This window comes from Budorcas taxicolor, chromosome 5, assembly GCF_023091745.1.
Source record: "Budorcas taxicolor isolate Tak-1 chromosome 5, Takin1.1, whole genome shotgun sequence".
NCBI classification, from domain to species: Eukaryota; Metazoa; Chordata; class Mammalia; order Artiodactyla; family Bovidae; genus Budorcas; species Budorcas taxicolor.
The window spans coordinates 100,731,037-100,758,383 of record NC_068914.1 but is presented as its reverse complement, the minus strand read 5'-3'; the positions used below and the strand labels follow the sequence as shown (position 1 = coordinate 100,758,383).

At 55.0% G+C, this 27,347-nt stretch overlaps 1 protein-coding gene across 3 annotated transcripts in view; it reads left to right on the top strand.

Annotated features, from left to right (window-relative positions):
* The window catches only part of LRP1 (LDL receptor related protein 1), an 80,290-nt gene that overhangs the window by 10,717 nt on the left and 42,226 nt on the right, over positions 1 to 27,347 (top strand). For all 3 annotated transcript variants that reach the window (XM_052641023.1, XM_052641022.1, XM_052641024.1), the window contains exons 3-19: positions 759 to 896; positions 2,963 to 3,082; positions 4,823 to 4,951; positions 5,071 to 5,334; positions 14,093 to 14,255; positions 14,349 to 14,571; positions 15,574 to 15,763; positions 16,179 to 16,322; positions 17,488 to 17,724; positions 18,920 to 19,100; positions 20,241 to 20,463; positions 21,594 to 21,795; positions 22,119 to 22,244; positions 24,810 to 24,950; positions 25,048 to 25,173; positions 25,595 to 25,711; positions 26,500 to 26,580. In XM_052641023.1, coding sequence (XP_052496983.1) covers positions 759 to 896; positions 2,963 to 3,082; positions 4,823 to 4,951; positions 5,071 to 5,334; positions 14,093 to 14,255; positions 14,349 to 14,571; positions 15,574 to 15,763; positions 16,179 to 16,322; positions 17,488 to 17,724; positions 18,920 to 19,100; positions 20,241 to 20,463; positions 21,594 to 21,795; positions 22,119 to 22,244; positions 24,810 to 24,950; positions 25,048 to 25,173; positions 25,595 to 25,711; positions 26,500 to 26,580 — 2,805 coding nt within the window. The remainder of the gene's footprint in view (positions 1 to 758; positions 897 to 2,962; positions 3,083 to 4,822; positions 4,952 to 5,070; positions 5,335 to 14,092; positions 14,256 to 14,348; positions 14,572 to 15,573; positions 15,764 to 16,178; positions 16,323 to 17,487; positions 17,725 to 18,919; positions 19,101 to 20,240; positions 20,464 to 21,593; positions 21,796 to 22,118; positions 22,245 to 24,809; positions 24,951 to 25,047; positions 25,174 to 25,594; positions 25,712 to 26,499; positions 26,581 to 27,347) is intronic.

The window sequence follows — 27,347 nt, the reverse complement described above, 5'->3', positions numbered from 1 at the left end:
CTGAAAAGATCAAAATAATCAGATGAAATTAATTTTAACTTTATTTTACTCAGTGTGTACAAAATATTATCATTTCAGCATATTTTTTCGTATAAAAGTATTGAGGCCTTTTGCATTCTTTTTTGTGGCTGTGGTATTAAGTCTTCAAAAACCAGTGTACATTTTATTTATTTATGGCCCCTCCACACACCTTGTGGGATGACATTTCCCCAACCAGGGACTGAACCTGGAGCTACTGCAGTGAAAGAGCCCTAACCACTGGACCGCCAGGGAGCTATAATGGTTTTTTGTTTGTTTGTTTTTGCCAGTGCGCATTTTATACTTCCAGTTGGAACTGGTCACATTTCAAGTGCTGAATAGCCATGTATGATGCTTCATATTGTAAAGGGCATTTCTAGAAGACTTGGTCCAGCTCTCCGCCCAGGCTCTGTGACCCAGGATGTTATGGGAAGGAGGGGTGCTTTGTCTCCTGGTGTAGAATGTGGAAGCCTCGGGGTCCACAGCATGGGGCATCTGGGGAGTGGTCTCTTTGCTGAAACCTAGTTATCCCCTCCACCTGGCGGATCCCAGGTGTGGCTGCTATGGGGAGTAGCATAGATGAGCCCACGGTTGAAGAGTCTAACACAGGCCCTAGGCCTCCTGAGATCTAAAAATTGCAGGTGCCTGAAACCCCAGTCCCAGCCCCTCCCTCAGTGAGTAGCTGGCCAGACAGCCTCTGTAGCCAGCATGCCCACAGCGACCTTTCCATCTGGCCCCAGGTCCGCAGAGTAAGGCCCAGCGATGTCAGCCGAACGAGCACAACTGCCTTGGCACCGAGCTGTGTATTCTCATGTCCCGCCTCTGCAACGGGGTCCAGGACTGCGCGGACGGCTCGGACGAGGGGCCCCACTGCCGAGGTAAGGGCTCTTCACCTCTGCTCTCCCAGGTGGATGCTGTGAGTTCTCCACCAGGCACCTGATGGGTCTGAAGGCCTGCTGCTGAGCACTGTCTGCACACTGTCCTTGGACTGCAAAGGGCACGAGGCCTGACCTGCTGCCCTGTGCCCCGGGCACGTCTCTGGCTGTGTGTGCTCACACGTGTCACTACCCCTCTTCAGTCCCCCGTTTCCCACCTGTGAAACGAGAGCTCTCTACTAGATCAGCATGTTCACACTTCTTTAGTTTTGTAAACAGTGGGGTTGTTTCTTCGCACCGTTTCTTATAGGGAACCTGAGTATGAGCAGCAGAGACAAGCAGATGCTGTCACTGAAGCGGGGCCCGGGAGCGGGGGAGGTCTGGAGCTTTGTTGCCTGCCTCCCCTGCCAGGGCCCCCGAAGTCATCCCCTGGGAAGGGCAGGTCTTTGAGGCTCTTGGAAGCTGCTTCATGGGAAGGGTTCCTCCTCCGACCCCCCAACTGAGGAGGGAACTTTAAGACAGTAGGTCAGACTTCTTCCCACCTGCATCTCAGGTCCACCAGCTCTGCAGGTCTTCCTCTAGAGACCCTTCTGTCCCAGGGGGAGTCTGGATCTCTCCTGAGGATGGGAGAGATTCCCGAGGATGGGGGTTGGAGGGGGAGGAAGCTCAGGCCTGCACCTCAGGGAATAGGGACTTCTACTGCCCTCAAGGTCTGGGCCTGGAACAGGAAGCTGGCTTTGTGAGGCCCTAGGCAAGCCCCTGGGGGTGGAGACCCTGTCCTGTGTCTATAACGCGTGTCAGAAAACATCTGCCTGTGGGAAGAGACACATCTGGATCCTGTTCACTGAGGGCAGGGAGTTTGTGGAAGATTTTTATCCTTTTCCTTTGGTTGAGTCTGCATGTTTTTGTCAGAAGCTCCTGGAATGGGATGTAGAATGTGGGCCCAGGGGGCTGACTTCAATTACCACGCACGTCCCATCTTATCGGACAGTACGTGTTCAAGTTCGCCTGCTTTTGCATACAAGGTCAGCATGACAAACAACCAAGAACATATGAAACCTAGGGCTTGAACTTCCTTCTCTGATACTACAGAAGCTGGACCTCCTCATCCTTCTACCCCATATCCAGAAGAGAATCTCTTTTCTAGATTTTCCAGAAACAAACACTACTTCCCCTCTTTGGGGGCAAGGCTGGACTGGTGAAGCACCTTCAGGCTCTGGGACAGAGGTGGGGAGGAGAAAGGCTAACCAGGGCCTGGCTCCCCATCTTTGCACCTCCTGGCAGGCTTAGCGCCTCTAAACGTCTTAGCATCTTGGGCAGTGCTCTCTCCTAGGTGGGAGGGGGGGAGCAGGGGTGTGAGGCAACTGGACAAAGGGGTCTTTGTGGCCAGGCCGCCTGGCCCCACGCAAGGCCATTAATTGGGTCGCTGGTCTGGGGAGGTAGCTGCTCCCCCACCTCTTCCCCCTCCTGCTTCATTCCCTTCTGTCTCCCCTGTGGAAGTGGGTCAGAGGCAGGAGGAAGATTAGAGAAAGATCCCAGGGGAGCCAGGTTTGCTTCTCTTTCTCCTGTCCTCTACCTGGGTCTCGGGCCTTCTCTCTGGGCCCTCTCGGACACCAGGGCTGGGTTGCAGGCGTGCTTCCAGACCAGACCTGCGGTCCTGTGTGGCAAGACTCGATTCCCTGCCAGCGCTTCCCCTTCAGCCCCAAAGCCAAAATTGCAGTCCTCGGGCGCTACAGGCAGGAGGCATGTGAAGGGGCTCAGAGTTAGTCCCCAAGTGCTGTTGACCAGCAAACTAGGAAAGGAGCGGGTCGGGGCAGCCAAAGCAGGAAGATGCCGGTTCTGAGCCACAATTGGCGATGCGACCTTGGACCTGTCTTATACCCTCATCAGTCTCAGTTTCCTCACTTACAAAATGTACTTGATGCTTCCTAAGCCACTTCATCTCTGACCCTGCAGGCCTGGGAAGTGGTTACTGGGGTTGAGGGAAGGTTGCTGTCTGGGTATGATTGCCAGATCTGGGGGCCTGAGCATGTGTCACCTGCCCACCCACCCCCCACCCCCGCCCACAGAGCAACGAGGACAGTGTTCCCATCTGGGCTGCCAGCACCACTGTGTCCCCACACTCAATGGGCCCACCTGCTACTGCAACAACAGCTTTCAACTACAGGCAGACGGCAAGACCTGCAAAGGTAAGTGTGCACACGTGCACATACTGGGGTTCAGGACGTGCTAGGGGGTCAGTGGGCTAGGTTGGGGAGGAGAAAGCTTGAAAGGTACAAGACAGGAGGCGGGTCTACCACACGCCTTACAGCTTCAGGGCGTGACTGTGGGCCCTAACCACTTGCTTCCGCCAGACTTTTCAAAACTCATCTTAAAGATTATATAGGTCAAGGTCAAGGACTTCCCTGGTGGTCCAGTGGTTAAGATGCACTTCCAATGCAGGGGGCATGGGTTTGTTCCCTGGTAGGGGACCTGAGATTCCCCCATGCCATACACCACAGCCAAAAAAAAAAAATATATATATATATAGGTCATATGTGTTTTCTTGTTAAAAAAGGTTTAAAGCATTACAGACAAAACCAAAGTCCCCTTTAACAAAGCCTCTTTAGTAACAGCCCCTTCCCCATCTCTCTGGAAATCAGCTCTTGTTAAAAGTGTGCTACTTCTCTGTCCAGGCCTTTTTCTATCCAGTTATACATGTATTCACAGAATCTAATTGAAAGTACTGTTTATGTGCATGTGATCTTGTTTACATAAATATCATACTGTATATGGCTTCCCAGGTGGCCTAGTAGTAAAGACCTGCCTGCCAATGCTGGAGACATTAAGAGACATGGGTTTGATCTCTGGGTTGGGAAGATCCCCTGGAGGAGGGCATGGTAACCCACTCCAGTTTTCTTGCCTGGAGAATCCTATGGACAGAGGAGCCTGGGGGTCTACTGTCCATGGGGTGGCAAAGAGTCAGCCATGACTGAAGCGACTTAGCACGCATGCACATACTGTACATATTTGTTTTCCAGTTTTTTCACCTACTATGTTCTAGAGATTTTTCCATGTTAATGTGTAGAGATCTACCCCATTCTTTCAAAAACCATGGTGATGTATGACTATTACCACAGTTCACTTGGCCATCTCCCTTTGGATGAGTAAGATGTTCCCGGTTTCTCTCTGTTACAAACAATGCAAACTTTTCTGTTTTAAATGTACCGCCTTTTGGTCTTGGCACAAATGTGGCCTTCTCAGTGAGATTCTCCTTACAGCCCTAAAATCCCATCCCCACTGCCTGCATTCTCTGTCCCCTTTCTCTGCTTAGTATTTTTTCATAGCACCAGCTACTTCCCATCGCACTAACTCCTCTAACATGTCATTTACCTTTTTATTTTGTTTATTATTATAATAGCAACATTTCGTTTATTATCAGAATTTAAGTTCTTTAAAGAATATTTATTTATTCATTTATTTGGCTGCGTTGGGTCTCAGTTGTGGGACACGGACTTAGTTGCCCCATGGCTTGGGGGATCTTAGTTCCCTGACCAGGGATTGAACCCACGTCCCCTGCATTGCAAAGCAGATTCTTAACCACTGGACCACCAGGGAGGTCCCGGAACTTAAGTTTTAAAAGGGCAGCAGTTTGAATCTATTTTTTTTGCTGATGTGTCGCCTGAGCTTAAGACTGTACCTGGCACATTGCAGAAATCTTTACTGAATGAATGGATGATAAGCACGGGTGTAGATACGTCTCTAGGGTGGATCCCAGGTCTGGACTTGCTAGGTGGTAACGTTTCCACATTTCTTGTTGTAGTAGATTCTGTCAAACTGTTCTCCAAAGTAGCCATAGGGATGGACACACCCCAGTTGTTGTCTGAGGGCACTCCCTTCCCTGCCCTCGGCATGCTGGAAATGACCACGCTCTCGCCTTTTCCCGGCAGACTTCGACGAGTGCTCGGTGTATGGCACCTGCAGCCAGCTGTGCACCAACACAGATGGTTCCTTCACGTGCGGCTGTGTGGAAGGGTACCTGCTGCAGCCAGACAACCGCTCCTGCAAGGCCAAGAATGGTAGGTGGGCTTACCTGCGACCGTATAGCTAGGCACCCACAGTGTCGTTCCCTGACGGGGAGAGGCCAGAGCGCTGCAGGGCCACTTGCTGCCCTGACCCTTCTCTCCTGTGTCTCCAGAGCCGGTTGACCGGCCCCCTGTGCTGCTGATTGCCAACTCACAGAACATCCTGGCCACGTACCTGAGTGGGGCCCAGGTTTCCACCATCACGCCCACTAGCACACGGCAGACCACAGCCATGGACTTCAGCTACGCCAACGAGACGGTGTGCTGGGTGCACGTTGGCGACAGCGCTGCCCAGACACAGCTCAAGTGCGCCCGCATGCCCGGCCTGAAGGGCTTCGTGGATGAGCACACCATCAACATCTCCCTCAGCCTGCACCGTGAGTCACCTGCTCCAGCACACGGAGCCGGCGAGGGTGGGGGAGATGGGCGAGGCAAAGCCTGTCTGGGACAAGCTGGGTCGGGGGAGTGGATAGACGGGATGACCCCTGACTGGTCCAGGAGCCTAGACAAAAGCCCTCGACTGAGGCCGAGGCAGCGAGTTGAATGTGGCAACGTTTGTTTGGACCTGGGGCAGAGCTATGTCCATGCTTCCTCTCCTCTCTCTGAGCTGAGCCTCTGATGGCTCCAGCATTTCTGGCCCAGGGCAGAGAAGGGCCTCCTAGGAGAAGTGCCCGAGAGGACAATGTCTGGTCAACCTCCAGAGACCAGGGACTGTCCCTTTTCAGAGAGAAGAGTGTTGATTTGTCCACAGAGGGGTTTTCCCACATGGCAGGAGCCACAGCAAGGGAAAGAAGGGGCCTGGAGCCAGAGGAGCCTTGCTAAGTTGTGGCTGAGGGCAGAGGAGTCGGGGCCAAGCTGGGTCCATCTCCGTGTCTGTCATTTCCCTTGAGGGCATTGCCAGAACTGACTCCCTGCCGCAGCGTGGCTGTGGGGGTCCTGAGGCTGTTTTTGGCAGACAGGCTCTGTGCCACGAATGACCCCACCAGGAATGCTCTCAGATATCCTGGATGTTCCCCTTCGATCTCCCACCCCAGGCTCTACGCTGATGCCTCAGAGGTGGAAGGTGGGGTGTGGCTGGGGACAGGGCCAGGGCAGAGGTCCGGTGCCTCGAGCACTTCTGCTCATCTCAGATGCTACATGAACAAACAAAACCTTTGCGTCATCACATCTCCAGGAAATGCACCACAGGGCTGAGAGGGGAGCTCTGGCCTGTGGTTGATCTGACCCCCTGGGAGAGAGGGTAACTTGATCTGTGTGTGACCTTGAGTAAACCAGAACTCCCTGTCTCAAGCTTTGGTTTCCTAATCTGCATAGTGGGCTTGAGCTTGTCTGGCAAGATCAGACAAATTGAAGTGAAAGCCAGAAGTCACTAGAGGCCATGCAGGAGGTTTAGGATGGTGAACTGGGTGGGGCCTGTTCAGGAGATCTTGAAGTTTCTTCCATGGGTCCCTACGTGATGATCTGCACAGAAATCCCAGGAGGACCCAAGGGCTCAGTTCTGGTGGGAACAGGAGTTCCTCCGAGAGCCCCCCTCCCCTGCGGCCTCATCGAATGGTCCACAGCTCAGCCGCAGCCCCTCCACAGCATCCCAGGGCGGGTCCTTGGGCTGTTGGTGACCAAAGCCTGCCTGTGATAGACCTGTCATCCTTGGAGTGCTGGGCTGGGGGCTCAGCCAACACCTGGCCAGCAGAGCTCTTGAGGGGCAGGCAGCTCAGGAACCCCATGGTAGGTGGGGTGGGATTAGGGCAAGACCCCATGAGACAGCTGCCCTCTCCTGTTCCCTGTCAGTAGCCCCACCCATCAGACCTGTCTGGGCAAACAGCTCCAGCCCTTCCCTCCCTGGCCCTGCCTCAGGGCGGACGATGCGCTGATGGGCTGGTGGGTATGTGGCCTGGTGGGGATGCCCTCATGGGAACCTTCTCTGCTTTTGCTCTGACCTGGCTCCTCTCCTGCCTTCCTCCCCAGGAGAAGCAGGAAATAACCTCAGGCGGGTACCCTTCCCTTGGCAAACAGAGAGTGTTACCTTCAGAGTCTGCTAGATTCATTGGGCCCCTCTGGGGCAGAGTCCAGGAGGCCAGAAAAGACCAGAAGGTTCTGGGGAGAAATGCTACCGGGGTGAATGAATGGGTTCCTCTCGCCCCGGCCTCTGTCCCTTCCTTCGGCCCTGCCACCGCCCATGCCGCCTGACTGTCTGGCTGTCACCCTGAAGATGGTTGTTTTGCTCTCATCCCACAGACTAATTATGGGCCCTGAGCTGAGGATGTCGGAAGTGTCTCTCCCCAGCACCCTCCCCCACCCCCACTCATCCCCCTTCCCAGGAGAGGCTGATGGCCTGCCCAAGTGCCAGCGAGAGCAAGCGTGGCTGGCCCCAGGCACTCACCTGTGCAGGGGGGCTGCTGGCCTGTAATTAGCTCCCCCGGGGCAGGAAGAAGAAGGCTGCTGCTTTCTCCTGCTTTCTCTCGGCCCTCTGGGGGAGCCCTCCCTGCAATCATGCCATTCTTGGCTGACCGTGACCTCCATCGGGCCCCCGGGCTGAGCCCCACGTGGGAGGAAGGAGCCTGACAAGGGAGAGGTGCTGGAGCCCAGAGCCCAGGGGCTGAGAGAAGCCTGCCTGCTGGTGTGGGAAGAAGGCAGCACAGGGGGGAGACTGCCCCGGAGAAAACTCTGGAAACAGAAATAGAATAGAAAGAAGGAAGGAGGCCAGGAAGTGAGCTTGTTTCACATGGGTCCTGGGGCGTATATGTGAGCCAGACCTGCTGTGAGTCCTGAGCCCTTGAAGGGCCCTGCCCGGGCCCCACAGTGGTCAGCACAGCTTCATGCGAGGCTCTGTGGAACAGGCTTAGGATTGAGGTCCTGCTGTTTCCTGTCTGAGCCCAGGCCCTTCCATCCATTTCTGCTCAAGTGGGAAGAGATCCACTGCCCATGTCCTCACTCGTCCTGACAGGTGTGTGTGTGCATGTGAGCATTTTGCTACCTTAACATGCCGGGCTGCCAGCCCTTCCTTCCCCAGCCTGTGTCTTTCGTTGGCCTGGGTAGGAGGTGGGTCTTGGGGATTCAGTGTTCATCTCTTTCCCTCCCTCCTAGAATGTAACCCCAGGGCCCATCCTCCCCTGCCATGCGTGGCAGGATGGTCAGGCTTCTGAGGACTCTGATCCCATGACTGGACAACGTGATGGGGAGAGCCAGGAGATCCTCAGGGAAGACCCTGGGCCCCCTGCCCCCACTCAGGGTTTACGACTGCCTTTCCCTAAGTGGGCCTGGAGAAAGAAATGGCAACCCACTCCAGTAGTTTTGCCTGGAGAATTCCATGGACAGAGGAGCCTGGCAGGCTACAGTCCAGAGGGTCGCAAGGAGCTGGACATGAGTGAGTGACTGGCACTTTCCCCAAGTGGGAATGCCTTCATGTTTAGGCTGTGTGTGGACATGCGTTTTTTTACTATTATATTAATAGTTATGTTATTTTTTAATACCTATTAGGAAACTCCTACAACTGGCAAGTCAAATCTCTGACTTCATAGATTGTTTAGGATGCAGCAAGATGAGAAAAGTGAGCGGATGTAAAGAAATGGTAGATAAATGGTAGAGCAAGCTGTGCATAAACACATCAAGCATTTCGGGAATGAGAGACCAAAGACCGAGGCCCTGAGAGGTCAGCAGACCTGGGCTGCCCACCCTCCCCCCCCGCCTCTGACCACCCTCTGAAGGAACCTCAGGTCCTGTCCAGCCCCCTGCAGGGCCGCCCCTGGGCAGGGCTAGAGGTCAAGTGTACGAGCTCCCCCACCCACCGCAGCCCTGTGTGACCTTGGCTTTGCTCCTCTGACCTGGGCTACCAGGATGTTTCCACTGTAGAAAGAATGGGCACAGTCCTCAGAACTGGGGTCCTGGGAGGATGTGTGTGCATGCTGAGAGGAGGTTCTGAGGTTGCCAACAGAGGCCTTGAGGGAAATAAGATTTGCTGCAGTCACTTTATCTGGAGCTGTGTATGGGGGGATGCTCCAGAGGTGCCCTCAGAGGTCCTCAGGTTTCTCCCCGGTACCTTGCTGCACAGGGAAAGAAGAGGTTGGCTGGGAGGCCTAGAAAAGGCCTCCTAGGCTGCAGGCTGTGAGGTTGCGAAATGGGTCCCTAAGTCCAGCTGGCCAACTTCACTTTTCCCTCCCTCACATGTGTGCGTGCGTGCGTGTATGTGTGTGTGTGTGTGTGTTTAAAATCACAACAGGAAATAGGGCAGTGATTTGTCTAGAGCAGGGGCAGAGAGAGAGAGTTGATCCTCTGAGTCTGATGAGCTGGCCTCCCGGCTGGCAGGGGAGCCACCCTCCCACGGAGCGGGTTACCCCGACCCTCTCAGCCCCCACCCCAGCCTACAGAACCCTTCAGTGTCACAGAGGAAAGCCAGCCACTGGCTTCTTTGGCCTTTCTCACCTGCCGGTTATCAGAATATCGAGGGGCTCTCACCAGCCTACTCATTGGCCTCAAGCTCCCCACATCCTGGTGCTTTTGCTTCCCGTTCCCCTTCCCAGTTTCCTCACATTTAATGGCCCTTTGCTCCTCTTCCTGGCCAGGCAGGGCCGGCCCTGCGTCTCCCGGCGCGGCTCCAGCCCAGGGCTCTCCTCCCCCGCTGTCGAAGCTGCCTCTCCACCCAGCCGGCTCCCAACAACCCCCTCCCTGTTTTCAAGCCAAAGGAAGTAACTTAAGCAAGAGAGATGCATTTTAGAGCCCAGCCAGCATTTCTCAATAGTGGGAAGACCCTGGTTCTGACTTTGAATCGGAGCTTCAGAGTCCGAGCGTCTCACCCCGGGACCCAGGACTGAGCCTGCGTGGGCCTGGGCCAGGCAGAGGAGGACAGTGGGGCTGGAAGCACACACGGGGCAGGGAGGGAGCCCGGGGGGGTAGAGCTGACCCCACGTGGCTGATCCCCGGACCTGCTGGTGGAACGAGAAAAGCTGAAGTCAGGACCCAGCAGGAAACAGGAGCATGCAGACACGCTGTTTAGTAAAGCTTCTGCCAGGCCCGCCCAGTGGTCTCCTCCCTACTTGCGAGGGCCCTGACCCCCGAGCATCTCTCCCAGCCCCTGGGTGAGACACCAGAGTAGCTCTGACAAGCAGGAAGGTTGTCTGTCTTGGGCATCCTCAGGCTAGAGAAGGAGGATTCTGGAAGAAGCAGGGAAGGGAAAAACTGATGTCCCAGCACTGGGACAACAGCATGAGCACTCAGTACTCGCCAAATATTTGTTGAATGAATCAGTACATGTGTGTCGGGCACTGGGCACAAAATGAAAGACAGTGCCCTGCCCTCATGGTCTTTGTCATCAGGTAAACAGGCTGTGATAAGAGGAACTCCTGGGGCTTCTGAAGGCCTGCCACACAGAGATCTTCCTCCTGGGGGCCTGAACTGTCTTGATGAATAGTAGGCATCAGCCCCAAACTGCCCACCTTTAGTCAGGAGGCCACATGGCTCTGGCTGAAGGCGCAGATGGAAAAGGCAGGAAGGATGGGGTTGGGGGGTGGGGAGGATCAGGGGATGGTATGAACGGCAGCTCCCATTAGTAGAGCGTTTATCATGTGCCAAACCCTGTGCTGAGTGCTATTAATGGCATCATCCCATTTTCCAGATCAGCAGACTGAGACTCAGAGACATCAAGTAACTTGCCCATAGTTCCACAGTGGGAAGGTGACAGAACCAGGATTCAAACCTGGCCTGGGCTGTCAGTGTCTGGAGCCTGGCTGGGCCCAGGGTGCAGCAGACTGGTGGGAGAGTTTCCTGGAACAAGGCCCAGAAGTCCATGTGTTCCTCGGGGTGTGGTTAAGCTGGAAGTGTGGTTTTCCTTCCTTGTCCAGGGACCTTGTACTCTATTTGCAATCTCCAGGTGTGTGGATGTGTTGGGGGATATTTCCCCCAAGGCAGAGAGGCTCTCTTTCTTCCCCAGGATCACTTTAGGAAGAGTGTCTTAAATCCTGTGGCTGAAGCTAGGGTCTTCATGGGAATGAGATGGGTGGTGTTGTTTCTGGAAAAGCAGCCACTGTTTAGGGAGATGCTTCTTGAATGATGTGAAGGATGGAGACGTTGAGAAAAGCTGGAGTTGTGGGGAGTGCAGAGTGCTGAGCATCGGGGCGGGGTCTCAGGGAGGCCTGAGCATTCACACACACACACCCCAGGTCTATTCTGGGGCCTGGAACTGAAAGTCCTTTGCAACGTCACTGACAGGCTGTGGTCTCTCCTCTGTCTCATCGCCCTCCCAGCTTACCAGCCGCCACCTCTACTCTGGCATCCCTGGCCCCTCAGCTCTCAGACCAGCCCCAGACTCCTCCCACCACCACACAGCATCCCTCCCCTAGGGTTTACCTGAGATTCTCCTGTCTTCAGGATTTGGGGTCTTTGGCTAGGGGCCTTCTGGAAGGTCTCTGAAGTGGATCAGTCCTGAGAAGGATGGCCCACGAGGGGACAGCTGCTCTCTGGGTGTGTGGGACCAGAATGTGAGGTCCTCTAGGCCAAAGCCCAGGACTGCATTTGTCCCCTCCATGCCATGGGACAGGGGATTCCACTTGTCCCCTCTGTGCCCCGGGACAGGGGGCAACAGTCCAGCACCGCCTTCGGAGGGAAGGTGCCCATTTGAGCCCATCTCCTTACGCTTGGAGTGGGAAGAGTGGCCAAGCGTGTGTGTATGTGTGTGCCTGTTTGTGAGTGTATGTAGTGTGGTGGGCAGAGGAGTTTGGACTTGAGAAGAAAGGAAAATAATGTGATGGAGGGGGGTTGGATAACAAAGGATTTTTGCTTGCAACTAATAGTCTCCAGCTGCAAAAATACCAAAGGGGAGCCTAGGCTAGGCCGGGGACTCCTGTTCTTGCCAAGTCCTCACCGGCCTGCTGAGCGGGGCCTTGCCTGGCCTTTGGGAGGTGGAAGTGGGGACCAGCCAAGGGTGAATATCAGAGAGCGAGGACAATCCCTTCTGCCTTCCTTCCCGGAATTGGCAAGGAACCCAGGCCAGGAGGGAGGCCCGAAGGTCAGCACATCCTGGGTCTGGAGGAGAGGATGTGGAGCTCCATCCGAAACGGGGGCATCAGATCCCTTCAAGTTTCTTCCTCCTCCCCTCTTGCTGAGGGAAGGGCACGTGGGGGAGCAGGGGCAGTGTTTTGCCAGCCTTGAAGCTGGGCAGTGACTCAGGGAAGCCTCAGGAAGTTGGAGAGAAGAACGCAGCTGCACCAGCTGGTGCTGGGGAAACAGCTTCGAATGAGAAGGTCCATCTACATGCCAGCAGCCCCCAGACCCCCACTGTGCCCACCAAGTAAAGGGCGCACAGCCCTGTTTGCCTTTTAATCTGTTTGCCTTTCAGCCACGTTGCTGGCTGCCTGGAACTGTGGCAGGTCCCCCCTCACCCTGACTTGGGACCTTGGTTTCCTCTGGATGTGACCCAGCAGCCTTCATTTTCATCTGCTTTCTCCAAGATAACAGTGTGGGGTCATTTGCTCGCCTAACCGCTGCCCTGGCCTGGGACCCATGAGCCCCTTATCTCTGCCCTTGTCAGGACGGGACAGTACTGGGCGCAGAGGAGACAGTGGCTGGGTTTAGGGGCACCTGAGCACTCACGGGGTAACAGCTCATGCCTGTGACTTCTCCTTCCATTTGTCTTGGGGTGGGGTGCAACAGGGGGGACCTGAAGAGGAAACTAGTTTGATGAAAGTCTCAAATTGGCTCTTTCCCTTCCTCCCTCAGCTTAAGTCCTGTGACTGTGAGTCAGTGTCAGGGCCTGGCCAAGTTCCTTGGGAGCCATGTTCCCGTTCCCTTGGCCCCACAACCCCCATGCTCTGTTAAGAAACAGCCCCTGAATCCCTGTGGGGAAGGGGGAGGATTAGCAGAAAGCCTAGTCATTATACCTGTAGCTGTGCAAGAATTGAAGTCCTTACTGGGTTGATTGTCGCTAGTGGGAGTTTCCAGTAAAAAAAAAAAGTTGCAGCCAAAGGCAGATGGTCCAAAGATTCCTTTGCCTATTGGGGAAACTGGTGGAAGTAGAATGCAAGGCAGGGGTCTAGGGAGTCACTGTCTTGAAGATGTCCCAGCTTGCTAGAGGCATCACCTCTGATAGCAGTAGTTGGAGAGGGCCGTGGATGGATGGATGGGAGCCAGTGGGTCCTGCAGAGAAGGAGTCTCACCACCAGGAGGACAGCAGGGGTCCCATCCCCAGACTTCCTGTATCCTGAACTTCTGCTACCCTGGCCCACCCCTGAGTCTGAGGTCCTTTTGATGTAGACTGAGTGTGGGCACCTGGCCTGCACCCTCCTCCCACGCTCCCACCCTCCTGAAGCTCCCCATCTTTATGAGTCATGCCTCAGTTTACCTTCAGAGTCCTTTAGTGGTTCTCCTCCTCTGTGCTCTCTTCTCCACCCTGTATCTTATTTCCCACTCCTTCCACCCTCCCCAGGAGAGAGGAAATTGAGCAATAGGGAAGTAGAAGCATCGGCCATGGAAATGAGAACAGGAAGTCTGACCCATGTCACTGGTCCCAATCTTTTGCCACCATGGGCCTTCCCTTTTCCATCTCGTGGGCCCTGTATTTGAACATTCTCTTCTCTTAGATTGGATTTACTGACGGATGCCTGGCTTTTCCATTTTGAAAAGTCAGGAAACACGTATAGCTTCTGGTTGGTGCTCCTGACTGGCGTGAGATAAGCCGACTCACCAGACAGAGTTGATAAAAAGCAGAGATGTGTGATGTTTTATTAGCCTGAGTGCTCTTATTCCAAGAAAAAGCAAATTTTAAAAATTCTGGAGTGACCTTGTGGACCTGTCCTCACTGCCTTTCAGAAGGGCAGGAAGATGGGCCCATTCAAGCAGGGGCTAGAGTTGGGAAACCTGTCAGTCAGCCAGCCAGCCAGTGATTTCCTGCTGCCCATGTGTGTCACCCTGAGCTCGGCCTGGGGAGCAGGGCTGTGAAGGAGTATACTCAGAGACTTGTCTTTGGAGAGACTCGGTTGGTGAAGGATTGCCAACAACACCAGGCAAAATACGCCACTGCCGATAGTTCCCGTAGGAGCTTAGGGAGGAGAGACAACCGTGGTCTGGGTGGTGAAGGAGGGCACCCCAGAGGAGATGGGCATGTCAGGGGAAGACCTCCCCCATAGCCCTTTCATTCCCACTCTCCAGATGTCGAACAGATGGCCATCGACTGGCTGACTGGCAACTTCTACTTTGTGGATGACATTGACGACAGGATCTTTGTCTGCAACCGAAACGGGGACACGTGTGTCACTCTCCTAGACCTGGAGCTGTACAACCCCAAGGGCATTGCACTGGACCCTGCCATGGGGTGAGCGGGGCAGGCAGGGGCAGAGGCAGAGGCCCTGGTAGAAGGGAGGGTGCCCAACGTTCAGACCCGGTGTGACATGCTGTCTGCCCACAGGAAGGTGTTCTTCACTGACTATGGTCAGATCCCCAAAGTGGAGCGCTGTGACATGGACGGGCAGAACCGCACCAAGCTGGTTGACAGCAAGATCGTGTTTCCTCACGGCATCACGCTGGACCTCGTCAGCCGCCTTGTCTACTGGGCTGATGCCTACCTGGATTACATTGAGGTGGTGGACTACGAGGGCAAGGGCCGGCAGACCATCATCCAGGGCATCCTGGTGAGGAGGAAGTCTCAGCTTTGGGACCCTTCTCTAGGCCTCCCGGGACGGGGGACAGTATGAGAGGGGTTGGCACAAGCACTGGGGGAAGAGGACAGGTCATGACTTCCACTTGGATGGCCACAGTCGTTTTAGAGAACACCTTTTTTACTTCCCTTTTCTCATTTGGTCCCTACAGCAACCCCTGGAGAATGAGCTGGCAGGGTGACTCAGTTCCCCTTTGGCAGCTGAAGAATCTCAGGGTTCACAGGGATTAAGTGATTTGCTTGAGGTCACACCACTGGGAAATAGCATTTGAGCCTGGTCTAGAAGCCCTTCCAGCCCAAAGATGGCATCTCTGTTCGGGGGTAATTAGGGTGACCATCCATCCCAATTTGCCCCAGACTGTCCCAGTGTTGACTCTTGAAGTCCCCCGGGGTCAGTCTTGGATAAACAGGACAGAAGGTCACCTTAGATACATTATGCAGGTAATGGGGGCTGTTATCAGGCTTGCTTGGGGCCAGTCTGTCCTCTCAACCCTCCTGAAAGCTGGGAGCTAAAGGTGGGCTAAGAATGTTCTCTGTGGACAGAGGGAAGGATCCAACTCCAGATCAGTGCAAAGTCACTCCATCAGCAGATATGTGCCTGATTCTGAGAGGGAGGAGTCTGGTTCCTCCCTCAAGGGGTTTGAGCCGAGGGGATAGAGTAAATCCATAGATCACCAGATGGTAGATTACAGCCAGAAATGGAGTGTGGAAGCAGAGACCGTCATCTCTGGTTAGAAGATTCCAGAGGCCCTTCAAAGAGATGCCCTGTGAAGGATCAGTGGGATTTGACAAGCAAATCTCAAGAAAGGATAGTCCAGAGGAGATAGTCCAGGAGTAAAGCACGGAGTTGGATAATGCGGGGAGGAGTTAGGAATGCGAGTCACGGAGTCCGGATGCAAAGCGGACCAGTTCTCCAACGGTGGAGGTAGGAATCTCTTCTCCTCTCGTGTTGACGGTTCCTGCCTGCCCGTCGCAGATCGAGCACCTGTACGGCCTGACCGTGTTTGAGAATTATCTCTACGCCACCAACTCGGACAATGCCAACGCCCAGCAGAAGACTAGTGTGATCCGTGTGAACCGGTTCAACAGCACTGACTACCAGGTGGTCACCCGTGTGGACAAGGGCGGTGCCCTCCACATCTACCACCAGCGCCGTCAGCCCCGAGGTGAGCCACGCCGCAGCCCCTCCGGGACCCTCCGGTGGGCACTCCTCTTGTATCATGACTGCTTCTCCGAGTCATCCACCCCAGAATGCCTCCCTGTGTCTGCCCCTCAGCCTCCGAATCCCACCCCGGGAGCCCCTTGCCCTCATTCTGCTCAGGATCTCCATCACCCCTCCGGGTTCACTGGCACCTGGCTGTGAGCAGCAGTGTCCCCTGACCACGAAAGTCCCCGCCTGAGTCTCAAGGCCGGGTGGTGTGAGGGTAGAGGAATCCCAGTCCTGCGGCTTCCAAGTCCCTGGAGGGGACAGCAGACACAAAGACAGCAGCAGGAGGGAGTGTGGTCAGACTTGAGGAAGCCTTCTCAGGGCCTGGCACGGAGACTTCGAGGGGTCCTGACCGGCTCTCCACCCTGCCCCAGTGAGGAGCCATGCCTGCGAGAACGACCAGTACGGGAAGCCAGGCGGATGCTCTGACATCTGCCTGCTGGCCAACAGCCACAAGGCGCGGACCTGCCGCTGTCGCTCCGGCTTCAGCCTGGGCAGTGACGGGAAGTCGTGCAAGAGTGAGTGCTGGGGAAGGGCTTGGGTGCCTGCTGGGATGAGACAGGAGGGGTCTGCCTCCCATAGCCCAGCTCCTTCCCTCTAAGATGCAGAAAGATGGAGGGACTTAACCAAAGTATCGTCACTAGTGAGGGATAGACCGGGACTTGAACTCCCATCTGAGAGCAGGGCTTCTCCCACTATCCCACTCAGGCTCCCACTCAGAACACTGTCAGCTGGCCCGTTTCAGCCCTTCATTTGTTCATCAAGTATCTAGTGAGCACGCAGTGTCTGGCGTTGTCCTGGTAGCAAGGGTTCAGCAATGAACAAGATAGATGTTGTCTCTGGCCTCGTGGAGCTTATAGTCTGGCAGAGGAGGTGGGCAAACACAAAAATGACTTCGGGTGCTGGTAGGTGTTAGGAAGAAAATAGAGCGGAGCATGGCACGCATGATGACAGCCCAGGCTCGCTGAGACGGCCCTCAGGGAAGGCGTCCCTGTGGAATTGAAATTAGAGTCAAACTCCCTGTGAAGTGAGGAAGTGGATCACGTACCTGCAGGAAGAGCATCTGTGGCAGAGGGAATCTGCAGTGCCAGGGTTCAGAGGCCATTGTAAGCTTGGCGTGCTGGGGAGCAACATGGAGGCGGTGGGGTGGGGGAGCCACGCGAATGAGGGAGATGAGGACCCAGGTTGGATTGTGTTCTAACTGGGATGAGGAGCTCTGGGTGGCTTTATAAATTTGACTCCCTTTTGTGAAAACAATCGTGCTGGCTGCTGCGGGGAGGATGGGCAGCAGGGAAGTGGCAGGAGGCTATTTCTGCGGTGTAGGCAAGAAGTGATGTGACTTAGACTGGGATGGCAGCAGAGGAAGTGGTCAAAAGGGATCAGATTCCAACCTATTTGGGTCACTAATTTCACTACTCAACAGTGGGCACTTACTGAAAACATGCTACTTGCTACTTTTCCTCCATTTCCCACCCCTGGAGTCCACAGGAAACCACCCCCCAGGGCATTGTTCCCTGGGCCTTACAGGCTTTGTGTCTGTCCATGTGATTCAGATCCCCGTGCTGCCCCCACCCACTCACTGCAGGCGGAGCATCAGCTGGGTGGTGGTCGTGTGCACGTGTGTGTGTGTGTGTCTGTCTGTCTGTCTGTCTGACTTTGTGCCCCTCCTTGTGCCTGCCCTAGAGCCAGAACACGAGCTGTTCCTCGTGTATGGCAAGGGCCGGCCTGGCATCATCCGGGGCATGGACATGGGGGCCAAGGTTCCCGACGAGCATATGATCCCCATCGAGAACCTCATGAACCCCCGGGCCCTGGACTTCCACGCTGAGACCGGCTTCATCTACTTTGCCGACACCACCAGCTACCTCATTGGCCGCCAGAAGATCGATGGCACCGAGCGGGAGACCATCCTGAAGGACGGTAAGGGCCCCAGAGTGGGAGGTGGACGGTCGGGACTCCCGGGAGGTGGCATGCACCTGAGGAAGCAGGAAGCCATGTAGGGCCTGGGCATCTGTCTCCCCATGCCCTCCCTCCCAGCGTGGAGAGTCCCCTGGTGACTGGCTGGCTGGTCTGGTTGGCATGGAGATGAGGGGATAGACAGATTGACCCCTGGGTGACCCCCTTCTTGGCTGAGCCGAAAAGAGGCAGGAGGATGGATGGGTAAGGCAGCATCCTTGCCAGCCCTTGGGAAAACTCAGGGTCTTTCTCCCGTTGGCTCTGAGCCCTGGAGCTGCACGCAGCGCACAGCCAGGGAGAGGCCTGAGGCTCTGAACTGGAGCAGGCACACATGTGCACACACAGAGTCTGTGTAGCTGGACTTCACGGCCGCTGAGAGCTGCAGGCTTACATGCCCTGAGAAAATCGTGTTTTGTGAATGGAATCCAGTTTTCCCTCTGAGCTGCCCCAGCAGGTCAGCAGTGCATTGTCTTCTGAATACCCACCTGCATGGAGGCTCTGAGCCCCTGAGTGCTGCACCATGCGTGCCGGGTGTTCTGAACTCCCAAACCTGCCCTCCTGACCAATCCATCTGACTGACGCTGGTTACCACCCCTGGTCCTGCTCCCCACGCCCCACCTCGACTCAGAGAACCTCAGCAGTCAGCAACCATAAGACTCTGGGGAAACCAAAAGTAACTCCTCATCAGGAAAAGATTGGGGTTCCCTCTCCCAGGGAACTGCTATTTAAGCTGGAGATGAAGCATGGAGCTAAGTGAGAAGTCACTCCCTAACTTACTTGTTTTGTTAGCTCAGGGTTTTTAGGCCTGGCATGTAGTGTTGCACTTGTACCCAGAGTCACGTGTCTATTGTCCCAGTTCTCCACCCACCTCAGGCCCTGACATACCTTCCCGAGTGAGCCTGTGTACACCATGGAGGTTTCCTCGCTGCCATGTCCAGTTTTGAGAGACTGCCTCAACACAGATGTCGCAGCACAAATGACCTCCCATCCCCTTCCTCCACCTTCCTAGCCCAGCCCAGCCTCACCACCATTTCGGGCCAGGAGGCTCCCTGCGCTCCCAGTAGCCAAGGGCTCCAAAGTGTAGGTATCCTAAGGACCAGAGGCAGTTTTGAGCCTCCTCTGACACTCCCCCTCTGCCCACCCACCCGCCCCATTGCAGGCATCCACAATGTGGAAGGCGTGGCTGTGGACTGGATGGGGGACAATTTGTATTGGACGGATGATGGACCCAAGAAGACCATCAGCGTGGCCAGGCTGGAGAAAGCTGCTCAGACCCGCAAGACCTTAATCGAGGGCAAAATGACACACCCCAGGGCCATCGTGGTGGATCCACTCAATGGGTGAGTCCTCCCAGGACCTTGGGGCGAGGAGAGGGAGAGCCAGGGACTCAGAGCCTGAGTCCCATGGGCCTCAGGACTGGGGGGTAAGACGGAGAGTGGACGGGGGAGGGCAGCAAAAATTTGACTGAGAGAGGGAAAGGTGTCCTTATCTACAGGGCAGTGGGAGTGAGACATAGAAACAATCTGGTCCTGTCACTCCCAGCAGCGCCCTCCCCTGGCTCCCTGTGCCCTCATCAGCCCTGAGGTCCTGCAAGGTCTGCCTGCAGCTCATTTGACCTCTGCACCTCACTTCCTGCATCTGGAAGTTCTGTTCCCACTGCCTGCTGTCTGTTCCTCAGGCCAGCATCCAGCCCTTCCTCCCTCAGGGCTTTTTGCTCTTGGAGTTCCTTAGCCTGGGACTCCCAAGTATTTACACATGGGGCTGCTTCTCAGTGTTCACGTCAGCTCAAATGCTACTTCCTGGGAGAGGCCTTCCTCACCAGCTGCACTCTTGGTCTCCATGCTGTCCCCCTTCCTGGAGTCCCTCCTGACCTCTATCGCTTTCCAGTGTGTGTGGCCCTCCTGGCTGACTTGTTTCTTGTCTGTGTCCTGGGTGGGACATGGGCTCCACGAGAGAGGGGCCTTGGGAGCCTTGGTCTCACCTCCAGTGCCAGAGCTGTGCCCAACTCAGTAGGCACTCAGCACCTACTTGTTGAATGGAGGAGTGAATGAATGAAATGTGTGGGCCAGGGATGAGCCAGAGAAGGCGATGGCACCCCACTCCAGTACTCTTGCCTGGAAACTCCCATGGATGGAAGAGCCTGGTGGGCTTCCGTCTATGGGGTCCCACAGAGTCGGACATGACTGAACGACTTCCCTTTCACTTTTCACTTTCACACATTGGAGAAGGAAATGGCAACCCACTCCAGTGTTCTTGCCTGGAGAATCCCAGGGACGGGGGAGCCTGGTGGGCTGCCGTCTATGGGGTCGCACAGAGTCGGACACGACTGAAGCGACTTAGCAGCAGTAGCAGCAGCAGGGTAGAGCAGGGCAGGAGGACCCTGTGAGGAGCTCTGGAAGGGCCTGCCTGGCTTAGGATCACAGGGGAAGATGCTGATGGCAGGGGTGGCCCATGTGATGCTGACCAGTAACTACCCACAGGTGGATGTACTGGACTGACTGGGAGGAGGACCCCAAGGACAGTCGGCGAGGGCGGCTAGAGAGGGCCTGGATGGACGGCTCACACCGAGACATCTTCGTCACCTCCAAGACAGTACTTTGGCCCAATGGGCTGAGCCTGGACATCCCAGCTGGGCGCCTGTACTGGGTGGATGCCTTCTATGACCGCATCGAAACCATCCTGCTCAATGGCACCGACCGGAAGGTGGGCAGGCATGCAGCTGTGTGTAGGTGTTCATGTGTGCATTTCTGGACCACACGTGTGTGTGTGACCGAGGCTGGGTGTCTGAGTGTGTGGGCATCCGTGTGAGTCCAGGCCTGAGGGCTGCATGTGTGTTTGCCTGTGAGCTTGTGGGTATGTCCCTCAGTGTGCTTGTGTGCCTGTGTCTTGGGTTGTTTAAGGATTGCTTCTTCAGAGTATCTCTGTGACTGTTCACATGGCCTGCGGGCCTGACCGCCTGAGTGTACACATCGTGTGCACCTCAGCCTGCTTGTGCACGTACACACAGCACATGCTGGTGTGTGCCTAGACTGCGTGCCTGTGTACAGGTGCAAGACACCTAGAGATGGTATATTCGTATGCTCGTTCATTCGGGTGGTATGTGCTTCATTCATGAGTTCCGTGCACATCTAGGCGTGTGGCCCAAGTTCTCACGGTATTTAAGGCCAACAGCAATGTGGTCCTGACCATCTCTGTGGTCGTCTTTCTCCCTGCTTCCCACATCCCAGCACTGGGACAGCATCATTAGACAACTCATGAGCCCAGTATACGGCAAGGCTCTGCCCTCTGTGCTGTTGCTCGTGCAGACCTTCTAGCCTCTGCCCAGCCCCTCCTCACCTGGCACACCTCTCAGGGGCCACCTCCACTGGGATGCTGTCTCCAGACCCTCTGCCACCCTGATGCCCCTGAGTGCCTTTCCTGAGACAGTGGCGGCTCCAGTGCAGGGACCACATCTTCTCTGTTTCTGAGTGCTACCTTAACAGATTCTGGCAAACGTGTGGCGGGTGAAGAAACGAATGGATGGAGTCTGGCTGTCAGCCCACTGCTCTGTGTTTGCGTGTGCGTGCGCACGTGCGCGTATGTTGGAGGGGTATCAATGAATATGAATCAACAAAGGAGAGGAGTGTGGGCCAGCCCTTGCAGTGTCCGCTGGGTTCAGGGTTTGGCACTTAGCTGTGTGCAAAGCTCCCATCCTCGGGGCTTCTGGGCTGATGGGGGGAGACAAGCCCACACCCAGGCTGTGGACGTAAGAGTGTACAAAGCAGTGAACCCCTAAGCCTCCCTGAGGCACCCCTACTCTCTCAGCTGCTGGGTAAGCCCCTCTCCGTTCCTAGATTGTGTATGAGGGTCCTGAGCTGAACCATGCCTTTGGCCTCTGTCACCATGGCAACTACCTCTTCTGGACTGAGTACCGGAGCGGCAGTGTCTACCGCCTGGAGCGGGGCACAGGAGGGGCGGCCCCCATTGTGACCCTTCTGCGCAGCGAGCGGCCCCCCATCTTTGAGATCCGCATGTATGATGCCCAGCAGCAGCAAGGTACCCCTGGACCAGGACTGGGACGGGGTGGGACCTGGACGGTGGGCGAGGCGCCTGTGGGTGGGGTGAAGGCACTCCCAAGGAGCCTAGGCTCTGACTTTTGAGGCTCTTGAGAAGAGAGGCCCCCACCCCAATTTGACCTTCCATGTTTCCCATCGCCCCTCCTGCCCCATGCCTCCATCTCCTCATCTTCAACCCCGCCACATTCCCTCTTTCTGTCTTCTCTTTTTAATGTCCCGCCTCCCCTGGTCTTTGACTCTGCCACAACCCGTCTCCTGTCCTCCTGCTCCTTCCTCCTTGCACCCGTGGCCCCTCCTTCACAGTGGGCACCAACAAATGCCGGGTGAACAACGGCGGCTGCAGCAGCCTGTGCCTGGCCACCCCTGGGAGCCGTCAGTGTGCCTGTGCTGAGGACCAGGTGTTGGATGCAGACGGTGTCACTTGTTTGGGTACGAGGGGCCCAGCTGGGATGGGAGGTGGGGGAGCAGACTCCAGCAGAAGGCCACAGTGTCCGGATGGGGATCGGAGACAAAGGAGGCAGAGAGCCCTGAGGGATGCAATAGAAGTTGAGGGATGGACTTTGCTGGCGGTCCAGAGGTTAAGACTGTGATTCCAGTACAGGTGGCCTGGGTCCCATCCGTGGTTGGGGAACTAAGAGCCCATACGCCGCATGGTGCAACCAAAAAAAAGTTGAAGGATGGACTGAGTGAAGGCTCCAGGTGCTGGAGGGTTTTACGGTGACCAGGGTCTAGGGGTTTGGGGAGGGCGTGAAGATTAAGGGGAACTTGAGAGGCAAGCAGGACAGCTCTGGAAAGGGAAAAGCATTCTTAACTTCTTTTACATTTATTTCTCCATGGTTCAAGTAATATAATAGTTCAAAATATTGGAAATTAGAGAGGGGGGGAAAAGCCCAGTCTCACTAGCCAACCACCACTGTGCTGTTAGCCTTGTGGTAAGTGAACACCATCCTTTTCCCCTAGGTGGGTTTTTACATGGCTGGAAATCATAGTGTATATAAATGTTTTCTGCCCTTTTTGGCTCATATATGTCACAAATTTTCTGTGTTATTCTTGCATTGTTTTAAATAGCCCCATTTTTAGATAAAAGTGGGTCATGTTCATTGTAAAAACAAGCAAGCGCTATAGGAAAATACAAAGAAGTACAAATCACCCCAAATTCCACCACCCATAGTTTGCGCTGTTACCGTCCAGGGAGCACTCTACGGATCTCTCTTCATTTGCTTCACTTAAACGGAACCACTCTGCACCTGCTGTTGTTTCCTGAGCTTGTCACGTGACAGGGTGTCATGCGTACATCAGCAGAATTTCTCATGGCCAAAATGGGTTTCATTTAGTAAACATCCCATAATTTACTCTGCCCTTTCTCTACTGTTGGATGTTTAGGTTGCTTCCAGTTTTTTATTAGAATCACTGCCAGCATTTACTGAACACAAGCTATGTACTAGGCATGGTTCTAAGCACTCCCCATGCAGTAACTGACTTACTCCTTAAAATATTCTTGTAAAGAAGATTTTTTTTAATGTTCCTTTATTTGGCTGCATTGGGTTTTAGTCGCAGATGTGGAGTTTTAGTTGCGTCTTGCGAGATTTTTTGTTGCAGTGCAGACTCTAGTAGTGGCACGAGGGCTCAGCAGTGGCGATGAGTGGACTCCAGAGCTTGTGGGCTTCAGTCGCTGTGGCACTCGGGCTTTCTCTAGTTGTGGCTGTGGGCTTCAGGTGCACGGGCTTAGTTACTCAATGGCACGTGGAATCCTAATTCCCTGACCAGGGATCGAACCCACATCCCCTGTGTTGCAAGGCAGATTCTTAACCAGTGGACCACCAGGGAAGCCCCAGGAAGGTATTTTTATTATCCCAATTTATAAATGGAGAAATTGAGGCCCAAAGTGAGAGCGGGGGTTTGTTTGAACCCAGGAAGTCTGGCCCAGAGTCTGGTTATTAATCACCTGCTCTATTTCTTATAGCTCTGCTATTTCTTATACCTTCATGCCTTCCCAGATTCAGGACAGTTTCCTTAGGATACAATCCTAAGAAAGGAAAATGGGTCAGTGGGCCATAGTGTACAGCTAAGAGTGAGTGACTGAGGCCAGGTGCAGGGCAAAAGCATTGGTGGAAAGGAGCTTCAGAGCTGAGAGGCCACTGCAATGAAAGAGTATCCACATGGACATTAAAATCACCAAGAATTAAAGGGAACGACCATGGAGAAAGTGACTATGAGCCAGGAGCTAAAAACTCTAAGGATGCTGGGGCCCGTAATGGTAGGAGCTTATATAGTTTTATAACATGAAAGTCAACACTGATTTTTGAGAGAGGAGAGAGGGAGAATGGTCTGGAAGCAGAGGTGAGGAACAAGGGGGACACCTGCAGCCTCCAGACCCAGTGGTCCATGGAACCCACAGGATTAGAGAGGGTAAGAGATGAGTCAGAAAGGCGTGAGCAGAGCTGTGGGATCCAGAGCCAGGGACTGCCATGGGCGTTCCTGGGCTTCCAGAGCCCACCCTGTGAAAATACAGACAGGACACAGTGACTTTACTGCTGGCAGCTGAAGGCAGATGGCAGTGTGAGTGTTGGGGACAGGAGTTGGCAGGGTTCTGTTTTCACTCCTGCCTGTAGAATTGACACATTTTGAAAGAAAAAGTCCAGGGACCAAGTCAGGGCCTGGGGGTCCCTGAGATGACTTCCAAGTTCGTGGAGATGGCAGGGAGGGGCAAAGGTGATCTGTTCGCTGGGATCAGAAGGGAGTTCTAGATTCTCTTGGAAGCTGCTTTATTCTTCGACCACATTGCAGAGCTGGAAGCAGCTGAGCAGGCGTCACCCTGTGGTTTGACAAAGAGTTGCAGCTTCCATCCAGATCATATGTTCCTGAAAAACTATGCCCTGGGAAAAATTACTGTATATATTATTTTAAAATCATGAAACAAGCAGAGGACAGGGGCTCAGCACCTGTCCGTGACCTGGGTCTGACTTTCCCCCTCATGTCCGGTGGTGCCCGCAGCGAACCCATCCTACGTGCCCCCACCCCAGTGCCAGCCTGGCGAGTTCGCCTGCTCCAACAGCCGCTGCATCCAGGAGCGCTGGAAGTGTGACGGGGACAACGACTGCCTGGACAACAGCGACGAGGCCCCTGCCCTCTGCCGTGAGTGCCTGCCGCGCAGTGGGACAGCGACCCTCGGGCTGCAGCTAGAGAGCTGAGTCCCCTCCCTCTGGCTGACCCCTGACCCATCCCTCCCCAGATCAGCACACCTGCCCCTCGGACCGGTTCAAGTGTGAGAACAACCGTTGCATCCCCAACCGCTGGCTCTGTGACGGGGACAACGACTGCGGGAACAGTGAAGACGAATCCAATGCTACTTGCTCAGGTGTGGGAGGGGGGAGACCAGAGTGGCCCGGCTCTGTCACCAGGACAGAGCAGACAGGGGAGCCAGGCTTGGGGAGACAGAGGGGCCTCAGGAAGAGAAAGGAGCAGGGGGCACCCAGGGCAGAGGGGAGGGAGGACAGGGTTGGCTGGGAGGCCCCACTTGCAAGGAGACAGAGCACAGCTCCAGGTTGGGGATGACAAGCAAGGCGGGTGAGTCTTCTTGGAGGACACCAGCGACCCCTCAAGTGATGGGATCAAGTGTCCACTGTGAGATCACACGGGTGATTTTGAATGACGTCTCTAAGAGAAATGGCTTTGAGATCCTTGGGAAGACTTCCAGAGAGCCAGAGAATAATAGGAAAGAAAATGAAATATAAAGCAAGGACTGGACTATGAGCACTCACACCCACGCCTGTCCCCAGCTCGCACCTGCCCACCCAACCAGTTCTCCTGTGCCAGTGGCCGCTGCATCCCCATCTCCTGGACATGCGACCTGGACGATGACTGTGGGGACCGCTCCGATGAGTCAGCCTCTTGTGGTGAGTGAGACGGAGGACAGCCAGGCTGGCACGGGGAGGGAAGGTCCACCAGAATGGGCCCTGGGGCGGGGGTGCTGGAGAGACCAAGCAGCTTAGTACCTGGGTGGCGTTGAGCAAGTCACTTAATCTCCATAGACCCCTGTGAATTTCATCTGCAAGTGAGAGTCATTCAGTTGTGTCCGACTCTTGCGACCACATGGACTGTAGCCCACCAGGCTCCTCTGTCCATAGGATTTTCCAGGCAAGAATACTGGAGTGGGTTGCCATTCCCTTCTCCAAGGGATCTTCCTGACCCAGGGATCCAACCCAGGTCTTCTGTATTGCAGGTGGATTATTTACCATCTGAGCTACTAGGGAAGCCTCTGCAAAATGGGGCTAATAATGGCACCCGCATCCCAGCATTGATGTGGGGGATCAGTGAGATCATGCATGGAAAGCACTCAGCACACAGCTTGTGTTTGGAAACTAGTTGCTTGAAGGAAGGATGCTTAGAAATGGATACATGTGTATGTCTGGCTGAGTCCCTTTGCTGTCCACCTGAAACTATCACATTTTTAACTGGCTATATTCCAATATAAAATAAAAAGTTAAAAAAAGAAAAAAGGATGCTTAGTGGGGGTAGGGGTGAATGGGCAGTTTCAGGCCAAGGCCCCTCTACTTAGCCTTCCCTCCCCCACCTAGCTGAGCAGGGGACTGTGGATTATGGTGGGGACCCTGCACCCACCTGCTCGTGTCGTGATGCTGTATAAGCTTAAGAACCCTACTCAGCTAGTCTTTCTCTCTGACAGCCTATCCTACCTGCTTCCCCCTGACTCAGTTTACCTGCAACAATGGCAGATGCATCAATATCAACTGGAGATGTGATAATGGTAAGGGCTTGTTTCCCTTCACCTGCCCTGATTCCTGGGAAAGCTAGAACCCATAGCCAGGTCCTGGGTGGGAGGTGAGGGGTTTTGGAATCAAGCCAGGGCCTCTCTCCAAGTCTCTGGTGCCCCACCAGGTTGTCTGGAAGAGATAAGGATGAGCTAGAAACATTGTAGGGGAGCCAGGATGACCAAGGGGAGACACCGCCCACTGCCTGTCAGCACTGTTCCTCTCTGGGCAGAGCTGCCCATCCCCTGGCCGAGGCTCAGGGGCCAGGGAGAGATGAGCAGGAAGGGCCAGAGGGGCAGAGCAAGGAGGGCCCATGCCCAGCTCCCTTCTCCCTACAAACCATCTTCTGGGGTCCTCGGTGCCCCCTCCAGGCTCCGGCTCCAGACTCGGGAGCCCACCTGGCGGTCAGCCCTGGACCAGGTGATGTCAACCACAGGGGCTGGTGGACTGTTGTGTGTGTGCTGTCTCTGGGATCTGGTCCTGTCTCGTGTGGTGTGGCGATGTGTCTCAGCGGGGGCTCGAGCCCTAGCTAACGTGTGTGAGGATGTACTGGGTCAGCGCCACGTTGCCCCTCGTCTTTGCCGTGTCTCGTGTGCCAATGGTTGCCCTGGCGGTTTCTGTGTTTCAGAGAAGGATTGTGGGGACGGCTCTGATGAAAAGACCTGTCCTGAGCCTGCCGGTCAGTGCATAGAAGCACATGCACCATCACCCTAGAGCCCCAGCTGGCCTTGGGCCGCCCCCCAGGACCCCCATGCCGCTCCCT